Here is a 13,544-nt window from a genome sequence, read left to right on the forward strand (position 1 = left end):
TTTTTATACTGCTCAAAATACCTGGGATTTTTTCCAAAATAACCACTATATGGAGTCAAGATATATTTTTGTTGTTGATATGGACTACGCTGACGAGAGTAATGTTCAATGTGAAGCTTACACTGTGATGAACCTGAGAGAAAACAGAGATGACCATCTGATTTTCACCAGTAAGAACAAAGTATTTTAAAGTTTGTTGTTTTACAGAAAACCACAGTTATATATGACAAGATAATAAGGCCTGAAGTTAGGAAGAACATCTTAAGGAAAATATAATTATATTTTCTTAATGATTTTTTTCCTTCTCAAACCTTGTCTGGGGTGTAAAAACACCCCTGGCCAAACGGGGTGCATCTCTTCCCCTCTTTGATAATTACTGTAGTTACCATGTTCTGAACATCACATCCTTTCTTTTCTCCCCAGATGTTATCTATCTATCTATCTATCTATCTATATATATATATATATATATATATATATATATATATATATATATATATATATATGTGGTTGAATAAAAATATTTGTACATTATTTATAAAAATTACCTCAAGTTAGCACCAGCAAGCCTGCTAGACATTAAGCATCAGCTACAATATTTACTTATTTTCAGTACCGTTCTGAATAAACATTCATGTCTGTCTAACGTTACTCGTCTAAAAAAAAAAGCCTCAAGTTCAAATATTCATTTATCACCAATTAACTGTTTGACAAACACTTCCTGCTTCAAGATCTGAATTAAAAAAAAATCTCAAACATGCTCCGAAGTCCCAATCTGAATCAACCGAGTCGCGAACATGCTCCGAAGTGCCGATCGGTATCAACCGAGTCGAGAACAGTCTCCGAAGTGCCGATCTGAATCAACCGAGTCGGGAACATGCTCCTAAGTGCCGATCTGAATCAACCGAGTCGCGAACAGGCTCCGAAGTCCCGATCTGAATCAACCGAGTCGCGAACAGGCTCCGAAGTGCCGATCTGAATCAACCGAGTCGCGAACATGCTCCGAAGTCCCGATCTGAATCAACCGAGTCGCGAACATGCTCCGAAGTCCCGATCTGAATCAACCGAGTCGCGAACATGCTCCGAAGTCCCGATCTGAATCAACCGAGTCGCGAACAGGCTCCGAAGTCCCGATCTGAATCAACCGAGTCGCGAACAGGCTCCGAAGTGCCGATCTGAATCAACCGAGTCGCGAACAGGCTCCGAAGTGCAGATCTGAATCAACCGAGTCGCGAACATGCTCCGAAGTCCCGATCTGAATCAACCGAGTCGCGAACATGCTCCGAAGTGCCGATCTGAATCAACGGAGTCGCGAAAATGCTCCGAAGTCCAGAAGTCCCGATCTGAATCAACCGAGTCGCGAACATGCTCCGAAGTGCCGATCTGAATCAATGTAAAAAAATAATTATATTTCTCTAATAACTCTAACTCTACAACTCTATGAAAGACTCAGATCACGTATCTAAAAATAAATCGCTATAGTAAAAGAGAGAGGAGTGAAGTTTCCTACCACTCTGCTGTGTTTGGTCCTCAAGCGCGTCTGACGCTCCGCGGCGCGTCTCCGCCCCTCACACGCGCGTTTACAGGCTAAATTAATCATCTTTGCTAATTATTATACATTTACTTCATTGTCAGCTTCAGGTACTTCATTTATTATTGTTCAATGAACTGTTTGAAACAAAAAAAGGTTGTATTTCAGTAATAATTCTAAATTATCAAAATAAAATATATAAAATAAATAATAAAAAATATGATTTTCAGTTACAATAATTAATCCTAAATTCCGACATTAATAACTTACTTTTATCAACATCAGACGCACGCGCTCACAATATTTCACGGTTCTTACTTCTGTAGACTCGCACTAAACGGTTCATTTGAATCAGTGAGTGGTCGACTCCAGAACAGCTGCAATCGGATCATTCTAATTCGTAAACGAATCGTTTAGTGCGATTCGCGATCCGATTTAAAGGTTTATTATGAAAAGACTCAGTTCGTTCATGATGAATCAGACACCGCTTCTGCGTGTCGGAGCACGTGATATATTATAGGGAGTAACGATATGTTTTATGAAATGTAGTGAAGTTAAAAGTACGATCTTATGTTTTGGAATATAGTGAAGTAAAAGTAAAAGTTACTCAAAAGTACTTCAGTAAAGTAGCCTACAGATACTTGAAAAATGTACTTAAGTACAGTAACGAAGTAAAGCTACTCCGTTACTGTCCACCACTGATCACAATATTCTGACAGATTTTGGTCTTGGGTGTGTTTTTTTTTTTTTTTTTTTTACTTTTTTTTTTTTTACTTTTTTTATGTATACTGTATATAAAATTAACGGCAATCATTATGAAAGTTCTGAGAGATTCAGAGCTTTATGACATCATAGAGCGCGTTTGAAAAGAACTCACGGGCTTTATGAAGCGAGGACATTATTACACCCTTTGTGGGTTTGTTGTAGTGGTCAGTGAGTTTCACAACGATGGACAGAGAATTACTGAAGTGAGTCCGATGACGTTTGGCGAGGTGTACGATCAACATCCTAGCAGTGTTGTGCTAGTTACAAAGAAATAGTAGTTACAGTTACTAGTTATTTAATTCAAAAAGTAACTCAATTACTTTGTTGATTACTTACACCAAAAAGTAAAGCATTACTGTAAAAAGTAACTTTTTTTTAAAGAACTTTATTTAATATTCCCATTAATCCGCTTTTATGCGGTCTACAAACACAAAGTAAAACAGAAAGTAATTTTTAAACACTATTTTGATTAAATCAGACCAACACAAACTGAATAGTGTATATCACAAGGATTTCTGAAATAAATAACGAAACACCTGAATAATATATTCAGAATCAAAAACTAAAGTGGCTTCTGCATCATAAAAGCTGTTGTGACGAGCCCTTAAAACTTTTCCTTTCACAGCTTAAGTAGCTATGAAAACTATCAACAATGGACAACATAACACAAAACATTTTGAAATAAATAAATGAAAGCAATCTGAATTATTCAGAATCAATTTCGAGAAACATACATACATACATTCAGATTCGCGAACCGCTACGAACTCTCGAACTGATACAAATGATCCGCGAAGCTGCTCCAAACCATAGACAGTAAAAGAAATGGACACAGCGACCCCATTGGAACTCAATTGAAACAAATGAAGCCCATTTTTAGCGTTTTTTAGCACTTCCGTTTCTGACGCGCAGACTCAAACGAAGCTTGACGACGTCAGCAACCTGTCTGCCAGATGTAAATCTTCTAAGTGGCTGTGCGTGCAAACTGCCATCGTTAATCTTGCAGAGACGGCGAGCTTGAGCGGGGAGTTCTTTGTCGTGAGTGAGCAGGAGTAAGTAATCTGATTAATTATTTTGTATAGTATTTTAAAATGTAACGCCAGTACGCCATCTTAAGTTAATTGCCTGCGAGCTTCTCCTCCTGTCTGTACGGTAATGCGACAGAGAGCCGAGTGGTTGTGACGCAATCGTTAGCCTATTTTTTACAAAAACTGTTTATACGGGTTCATAATGTAACATAGAAGGTAATGGAGCCCTTTATACATTGTCGTGTATCTTTAGAAATAAATAATGGACAGACGGAGTCTTTAAACGCCTCAGATGTAAAGTTATTCGCTGTCAAAGTGACGCCAAAATGAATGGGAGTCTATGGGAATGCTAACGCAAGTGAAGTTCTGCTAAAAGATGGCAGCCACCGCCCGACTTCAACTTCCGGTCGAGTTCCTTGCCCCTTGCTCCAAACTCCCAAACTGACTCTAATGATTCGCGATCCCCAAACTGACTCAAATGATTCGCGATCCCGCTCCAAGCTCCTGAACTGATTAAAATGATTCGCGATCCCGCTCCAAGCTCCGGAACTGATTAAAATGATTCACGCTCCGAACTCCCGAACTGAATGATTCGCGAATCCGCTCCGAACTCCCGTACCCGCTCAGAGCTCCCGAACTGATAAAAATGATTCACACTCCGAACTCTCGAACTGACTCAAATGATTCGCGATCCCCAAACTGACTCAAATGATGTTGGACTCAAATGATTCACGCCCCGAACTCCCGAACTGATTCAAATGATTGGCGATCCCCAATCTGACTCAAATGATTGACTCAAATGATTCGCGATCCCGCTCCACAATCCCAAACTGACTCACATGATTCGCGATCCCCAACCTGACTCAAATGATTCGCGATCCCGCTCCGAGCTCCCGAACTGATTAAAATTATTCACGCTCCGAACTCCCGAACTGACTCAAATGATTCGCGAACCCGATACGAGCTCCGTGCCTCAGATATTCCTGCAACAGAACACAAAGGTAGGCTAATGCATACTTAATTAGAACAAATTATTCCAAATTAGTTTCAATTTTTTTATTATTATTATTAAAGAAACGGTGATTATAGCTACACATTAAAAGTGCACTCCAAAGTGTCTACATCAAAAAAAATAAAAACATATTTTTGACAACATTTTTAAGTGACGTACACTTGACATGCAGATGCCAGTCTTATACAGGTTAGTGATTTAAAAAGTATATAAGGTATAATTCTGAAGTAGGGAAACAACAAGTATTGTCAGGAATTATTTATGAAAATAGTATTATATATGGAAGATTACGAATTGTAATCAAACTTTGATTTACAGATAAGAAAACAGTAGTTGATTGCGTAGAGATCTAATGGGTCAGGAATAAGAAAAGAAAACAAGACACAATCAACACTTACTCAGTATAAAGCACACTTAACAGTGAACATACAGTACATCATGAGAAACCAGGCTAAAGCAAACACAAGACATAATGGTTATGAGACTTAATGGTTATGTTTAACTTCAGTACCAAATGTGTCTCAGTAAAATAAAAAAATAAATAAAACTAGACTGACTTCTGCGTATAGACTTTGGTGTCTTGGCAAATTTAAGCATACTGTAGTTTAAGACACAGTTGGGATTTCTTCAGAAACTCTACAAGGTACAAATGTGAGCCTAATGTTACAAATTGTCCGCCTCTTTTGTTTCCCGTGTTTTTCCCATGAATGAAAACCAGCTCATTTTCTGAAAGCCAGTCTAAAGCTTGCATTATTAAAGTGTGGTTCATTCAGGAGGCCGATCACTGTATCTGCAGCTCGGCGTGGGCCAACAGATTGACTGCATCTCTTTCTTTGTCCCCACGCTCATTTTACAAATCTTTTGTTCTGACAGTGACATTACAGTCTGGGTTACAGCTGCATTGTGCTGATAGATAGCCAAGCCATGAACATAGACTTTGCCGTTAACACAATACATGATGCACAAATATACAAATATTTCACATTAAATATTGTGTAAAACAGACACTATTGAATTACACAAGGATTTTATAAAAGATTTTGAATGTAAGTATAATATGCATTTAATAGTCAATTCCTTGACTGCTCTCCATGTGTGTCCAGCAATATTAATGTGCAGTTCAGTAAAATTAAATGATTCCAGGATGCACAATTTTTGTTAACCTGCCAGTCAGTGTTATCTGAGCAGTGCGAACACAATGTTGGCATCTCCAGGCTAGTGTGCTTTAATCAAGCTCAGCTAACACACACCCTTCACAGAGAGTGAAAGAATCAAATTACTTCAGTTCCAGTTAAAATAGTTTCTCCTGTTGACTTGAATTTGCCACAGATTTACTCAAAGTGTGAAAATAATATTTCAGAGAAATAGGACGCACCTGAACTAAATTTCACAAGTCATGGAAATACTTATGCCAGTATTTTTTTTAAATTATAAAATCTTTTTTTTGCTTTGCAGTTATGGGATATGGAGTGTTGATCAATGTAGCCTAATATTTTTAAATAATTATAGAAATATAAAAATGTATTAAAAATGTAAATAATTTAACAGAAAAGCTGTAACATAGCCCTGCATCTTGAAAAAAATGTCTTCTGATTTGCACACAAAAAAAAAGGTGTAATATTTCCTAATTTGATGAAGCCGAGTTCAAAAATATTTATAAAAACTTTTTTTAAAAACTAAAAAAAAAATATGAAGAGTTTTTCTAATTATTTATGTGTATTACCTTTAAAGCTAAAGCTAAAGTTAAAATAACAAAAGCAACTGAATGTGAAAAGTTTTGAAACTGCACGTCTTATTTTTGTAATCAGCACATCAATATTAGTAAGAAAGAAGAATTGGATTTCAATAAATGTTCTATTAAACCACATAAATAACTGTCAAATATTTCATAGCATTGAATAAATAATAGAGTAACATAAAGATTTCAGTATGATATCATTAAAACTACGTTTATTTTTGCTCATAAATTCATGATTATGGCAACGACGCGGGTTACCTGCCTGTCCAATCACAATCTTGATTTGGCCTGGGTTGCCTCTGGGTTGCCAGATGTACCCAAAACTACCCCAATAGCGTTTGCGCAGGAAAACAGCGGACTTGGCAACACTTCCCGGCTAGGTCCGAGTGATGGACTCTGGCGCCCCCTAGTGAACGGGAGTGACGAGACTGCAATACATTATTTGGATAGACGTTTCTAAATCATTGCTAGGCAAGTACACACAATACATTAATAAACATTTTATATAGAATACCAATACTTAAACAATACAAAAAAGCTTCTGCTTGATGATCAAACATTTTGGAGAAAACATTTGTTGTGATTTAATATTGCTCAGTAACAGTAAAAGTTTCTCTGTCTCTTTTGTAATCTTTGGATTTATTATTGTTACACTGGCAAATAGAAAATAAAAAAATTACAATTATTCTAAAAATGAATGTAATTTTCCACAGTTTTGTTTATTTGTATTTTAAAAATTATTTCAAAAGGCACTGGCTCGAGGTTGGAGAATGTTTTTAATCAATATAAGTGGTCTAATACCTATATGTGGATATAAGAATGCCAATTAATCAGGCTCATATGGTATAATGTAAATTATAAATTAATTATTATGCATATTAATTGAGGTAGCAAACAGGATGCAGAATTCCAAATCAAATTTCAGTGTGAGGATATAAAATGAATATGGACTGAAATTTCTTTTTTTATTTCTAACTAGAAAAACAAAGTTAGTAAAGACAGACTTTGAATATTGATATGATAAAAAAACTTTTTTTTTTGTTGAAAGTTTTAAAATGAAAAAAAAAAAGTATTTAAATTGAACAAGACTAATCAGTACAAATGATCCTGGGTTTTGATTTCAATGGAATTGAACATTTTCATGAATTAATTCTCAGATTTGCATTGTTTTCTATACATGCAACTAAAAAAAAAAATTCTTAATAATGTACATAATGGGAACATTTGGTTTTAAAAATATCTGCAACCAGTAATCACACACACAAATAAAAACTGTATGTAACACAAACACACATGCACACTCTTTATAATTTACTGGAATGGATGATAAGACACATTACTCAGAATGTAGACACACCTGCTGAGAGAGAGAGAGAGGAAATTCTAAGGTTTTTGTGTGAAATATAATAAGAAAATGTTTTAGAGGTTAATGAGTTGGGGTTTTATATTGTTACCAACTTATTTTAGCGCAAATCGCTACAAACCAGAGTGTCTGTCATCATTTGCTTATAGCTTTACTGAATGACATGGTCTCAATGACTTTAGTCAACAATAGTCATATAGAGCCAGAGCAAGACATGCTGTAACTTCACATACACACACTCACATATAAACACACACACACACTAATTGTGGATGGTCACATGTGTGCGGCCACACAGCTACACTCACATTTAGATGAAGTGCATTAACACAGCCAGATGTTTCTTTGTCTCTGCAGCCTCAAGCTCTTCTTTTTCTCGCCTGCGTCCTCCCAAACAATCCACACAGTGTGTCGTGGGAAGAACGGGCGTCTTGTTCAGGTCAAACAGAGGAAAAAGGAGAGCGAGAGAACGAAAGAGAAAGATGCTCCAGCTGTGAGTAAAAACAACAAAACTGCATTTGATTGGGAGGGGGGTTGGATGGACACAGGGTCATTGTTTGTAAAGAGGTCGCGGATAAAGAGACGAGAGAAACAGATCCCTCAGCTCATGCAGTGATAAATGATTGCATTACACCTCATTCATTCACAATCCCTCAACCAATAACACAACCGATGTGATGCTACAATATTTTAAAAGCAGAATCATGAAAAACGGTATAAAAATAATACAAAATGACACAAAATCACAATAATACCATGTAGTTTAATAAAAAGTGACAAAAATAGGCCTAAATAAAATAATAGCTGTACCATCAGATGGTAATAGTTTGATATATACCACACTAATTTATAACATTCACTTAAAAAATACAAAAAGCATTGTATTTTCTTTGCTAATTTTTGTTAAATGAAATAGTGTAATTCAATTAATGTAATTACTTTCTCTAAAAGGTAGTGCATTACTCATGAACTGTTCTTTTAATTCTTACAAATACAAATAAAATTGCTAAAATTGTTGACCAAAGTGTTTAAATTAGAAGGTAGTACATTTTAAACGCATTATAAAAGTATATGTTAAACTTGGATGCTAAATCTACTATTATGTTATATTATATCTATACTTTTAAATTACAGGGGGAAAAAATGAAGAGTAGAACCTTACGTTTTCAATGCAAAACTAACAAAATTTCAGTAATTTATTACTTGGCTACTAATTAATGCATTGAACTCAAGTGTTTAGTTCTCGTTTCTGTGCTTTGTCTCTTTAGTTGGCCTGAAAAGTCACTTTCGAACGTAATAAATTGTCACGGATAAACCTGAATGAAAATCCTTGATAAAAATAGTTTTTTTGGGGGGGACATTTGTCTTTCCTCGCAACCAGTGGTGGTTCTACACGGAGGGAAGCCCGTGCCTCTGTAGACATGTCCCTGGCCACCCCCATGCTGAAAAAAAAGTAATATTATTTTACACGCGAGCGCCAAAAGCAGAACGTTCTACACAGGTAAATTAGTGCATAGCACCCAAACACTTAGGAACTTAATCATATTCAGGGATGCAAACATGGCGCTTTTCGGGGCCTCCCGTTTTTTTCACATCAGTTTGGGTGACTTGGGTCTGATTATAATTTCTCAAAGTCGTCTGAACCAATTTCATAGCTTAATGTTATGGACAGAAGACTATTTACATCATTAAATTAAAGTTTACGGAAACCTTGTTTGGCCCTCCTCTGCGGCTGTCAATCATTCTCCCTTCAGTATTCAAATAGCGCGCACCTTGTCCATTTACAGCAGGATGCATGGCATGATGCATGCATAAAACTCTCTCCAATATTATATACTCACATTATAATGCTTGATCTGTAGATTAAAAGGCTGTGGATTTGCATAAAATTACTTTTATTTTGTGTATTTTTATTTTATGTTTGTTGCTGTTTTTAAAAGACTCGCTTGTGCCTGTTAGATCGCGTTATGATTCGGGAACCCGCTCTGAAGTCGCGATCTGACTCAAATGATTCGCGAACCCGCTCTGAAGTCCTGATCTGACTCAAATGATTCGGGAACCCGCTCTGAAGTCCTGATCTGACTCAAATGATTCGGGAACCCGCTCTGAAGTCGCAGTCTGACTCAAATGATTCGCCAGCCCGCTCTGAAGTAGCGATCTGACTCAAATGATTCGCGAACCCCCTCTGAAGTCGCGTTCTGACTCAAATGATTCGCGAACCCGCTCTGAAGTCGCGATCTGACTCAAATGATTCGCCAACCCGCTCTGAAGTCGCGATCTGACTCAAATGACGCAAATGATTCAGATGACTCAAATGATTCGCGAACCCGCTCTGAAGTCGCGATCTGACTCAAATGATTCGTGAACCCGTTATTAAGTAACGATCTGACTCAAATGATTCAAATGATTCGTAAACCCGCTCTGAAGTAGCGATCTAACTCAAATGATTCGCGAACCCGCTCTGAAGTAGCGATCTGACTCAAATGATTCAAATGATTCGTAAACCCGCTCTGAAGTAGCGATCTGACTCAAATGATTCGCGAACCCGCTCTTAAGTCGGGATGTGGTATAGTTTCCACATATTTGTCTAGTCCAATTTGAATAAAGAAAAAAGAGGTTTATAGCCAGTAAACTTTTGTTTATAAATGTGAAATTTAGCTAACAGGAAACATAAATTAATTATGTAATATTTTCCAGTATTCTCTTTTGAATGGTCAAACAATCCAAATGAAAACAGAAGTCACTGTACAACAGAAGTGAAGTCACTTACAAAATAACACTGAATAGATGCCAAAAAGTCTGACCAAAATTTTTCAGTGTAGGAGCATTGCCAAAATAAATGAATGAAGACTTCTTCAGAAGAATGACAAAAACAGCAACTCACGTCAATGTCTAACTTTAGTTGGGTAACATTTGTGAATTAACTTAAATGTTATTTATTTTACTTTGTTGGTAAGCAGATATCTATGAGCAAAGGTCCATAATTTCTCCCAAGGTATATTCTCCACAATGCTATTCCAATTAGGTATTATGTAAGGAATTGGTATTATCTCTCTCTAAAAGAGAGCTCTATTTTTATAATAATTTTTTTCTTGATCAGCAGAAAAGCAAACATTTCCAATCATTGTGTCAGTTAAATTCAGAGTGTAAGTACATGACCATGTACTTACAATACCTTGTTTGGTGTGTGGTTCACATTTGTCTGGTGTGCTGTAAATAAACAGTCATGGAGCAAAAAGCCCAACTCATCTGGTTCAACGTGTCGAGGACTTTGGTGTTACATCTTTTTTTGTTTTACTGGAAAGACACACTGCAACAAAAATCCATTGATCACCATGATCATATTATCATGGTTTTGCGCACTGAAAGATTATTAAAAGCTTATTATATTTTTAGCCTGCACAATACATTTAAAATAAGCATAATTTAATTGCATATTATTTCTGTGTAGTGTAGTGTAAGCATTATAAATATATACACTTTTGAATTCTTGACATTCATATATAAATATTCAATTGTGAAATGTATGATTGCCTGATTGAACTTTATAAGAGTACTAATAGTAATTTGTTTTTATTAACATTGTTTAGATTGTGTAAAATTACTGTGTAGGTTTTTTCAAGAATTACTTTAGTATTTATTTGCATTACATTTAAATAAAATATGTTGCCATTTTTAATGTGCCCCTCTTGTTAAACACTGGCCCCTCCTTGGCCCCCCTAGTAAAATTTGTCTAGAGCCGCCACTGCTTGCAACTGAGCGCGCGAGCACGGCGCAAGTTCAGCAAGAGCGCGCATAGAAGGACGGTGAGCGCGCTTCACTGAAAGTGACTCGAGCGTATCTCCGTGCGCGAAAGAAACTCTCACTGGCTCATTTTAACCGAATAAAATATGTTATCTAACTTCAAATGACTATCTCGCATGAAATAGATCTGTAGTTATGCCTCGTGCTTATAAATAAACGAAATCATCAGGGGAAAACTGGAATATGCCTCCACCTGACATTCAAAGGTAAAATCTCCTCAGAAAAGGAATTTGTGTTTTACGCAAGAAACCGTTACAACAAAACTTTTTTTTTTTTTTTTTATTGTTATATTCATTAATAATCCAGAGAAGATATTGACACCGAACTCGTTCCGGGGAACTCAGTGGCTTGTTAGTAACTTATATAAAGATAATTGTGCGTCGAGATGATGAGCGTTTAAAGCGCACGCGACTCCCGCCGCTCCCGCGCGCCGCGCCGGAGGATCCGTCCGTTAATGTTCATGGAGTTTATACGCGGGAGCCACTAGAATGGAAACCGTGATTGATGAAACGGAGGCCTTACAGAGATTCTTCGAAGGTAAGACAGTTCATCGATCACCTGTTAATGTGACAGTTCAAAAATAGTTTGTTGGTTTCTTCCCTAATAATGTTACAGTGACGTATCAGACGGCAGAACCTCGCTACAGTTTCTATATTCAAGTTTTTAGGTGATCTAAAAGTCAGATTTTATTTGTCTGAGTCAACTTGACTAACTGTACATTAGGTTACACTAATAAAAGCATGCGAGGCTTACACTAATAAAAAAAAATACCATGGTGTATGTCCAAAAACATGCGTTCAAGAACTTGTTATGGTACTTTGCTGGTACTTTTTGTTGCTTTTTGCCTGAGATGAAATAAAAAATGTGATTATATACTACTCCTTTATTGTTACGTATGCATTACGTAGAAAAAAACACATCTTGTTAGTGATGATGTTCTACACTTATTTCTCAATAATCTACTATCCTACAGTTAAAGCTCAATATCAATACATGTTTAAGTTTAGGGATTAGTTCACTTACAGAAAGACAATTTCTCACCTTCTTTCTTAGATTTACTCACACTACACAGTTTCTTACTTCAGTTGAACACCAAATAAGATATTAGTATCCAAACAGTTAATGGGAACCATTGACTTCCATAGTAGGAAAAAAGTCAGAGTTGCCTGTCAACAGTTTCGGTTAACAACATTTTTAAAAAATATCTTATTTTGTGTTCAACAGAAGAAATAAACTCATACAGGTTTGGAACGAAGGGAGGGTTAGTAAATGATGACAGAAGTGACTCCTTTAACTTGCCAATGTCTGTTGTTTGCCAATATGGGTTGGTATGTATTTTACCACCATGTTTTTTCTCAAACATTATTGGTGCATGATTTAGCTGGATTACATGGGTTATGCTGAATATTTTGGGAGAGAAACACAAAAGGCCACATCAGGGCATTGGAGGGGTCAGAAATCAGTGTAGGAATGTTGGGAAAGGGCAGAAAGATGGAGGGGATCACAGAAAAAGAGGGATTTGATGATGATGATGTACGGATGCAGGGAGCGAAGGATGATATCCAGAGGAGAGAGAAGGAGGGGTTTGAGAAGAAACACTGGGAAGGATGGAGGAATGTGATAAATGGTGTGTTTGTAATGGTTAAGACAGAGACATTGAGAATAGGAGAATTTAAGAGAGAGATGGATTCATGAATAGATAGCTGGGAGTGTTGGGCAAGGAAAAGGAAAATAAAAACAATAGAATTAATCACATGTGATATGCTCTGATTTGTCTATTTTGTGACATTGGTCAAAATCTAAATTTTTTTTTTTTTTTTGCATTGTTTAATGACAATTTAATACACTTTATCAACAATTTTCATTATGATAATGATTTATAAAAATATAAAGTATTTTTAAGTAAAGTGCATTTTTTAATTACAATAATGACAGTCAATATGAGAATCATGACAATTACAAAAAAATATTGATGCTCTGCCGTATTTACAATTTTAACCTTTTTTAAAATTACAGTAATGAGAGAATAACTACTGAGAATATTGAGGATTACAAAAAATGTCTAGATGCGTTGCAATAAAGACAATTTGTCTAATTTGTAAAGCATTACAGTAATGAGAATAACTAATGAGAATAATGAAAATTACAAAAAAAGATTTAGTTACATTGCAATAATGTTAATTTGCCAATTTAAAGTAATTACAGTAATAGGAATCACTATTGAGAATAATGATTACACAAATATTTTTAATGCAGAAATGACTTTTATTATTATTTTAGTAATCATTACTGAAAATAATTAG

At 36.0% G+C, this 13,544-nt stretch overlaps 1 protein-coding gene across 3 annotated transcripts in view; it reads left to right on the forward strand.

Annotated features, from left to right (window-relative positions):
• Nucleotides 1-11,202: 11,202 nt before the first annotated feature.
• Nucleotides 11,203-13,544, forward strand: part of LOC113080822 (myelin regulatory factor-like) — a 32,770-nt gene continuing 30,428 nt past the window's right edge. For 2 of the 3 annotated variants that reach the window (XM_026252876.1, XM_026252875.1), the window contains exon 1: nucleotides 11,203-11,778. In XM_026252876.1, the coding sequence (XP_026108661.1) occupies nucleotides 11,730-11,778 (49 nt within the window). In that variant the 5' untranslated portion in view covers nucleotides 11,203-11,729. The remainder of the gene's footprint in view (nucleotides 11,779-13,544) is intronic. The other variant, XM_026252874.1, reaches the window with a different exon arrangement.

Source organism: Carassius auratus, unplaced genomic scaffold (genome assembly GCF_003368295.1).
Source record: "Carassius auratus strain Wakin unplaced genomic scaffold, ASM336829v1 scaf_tig00032101, whole genome shotgun sequence".
Lineage (NCBI taxonomy): Eukaryota > Metazoa > Chordata > Actinopteri > Cypriniformes > Cyprinidae > Carassius > Carassius auratus.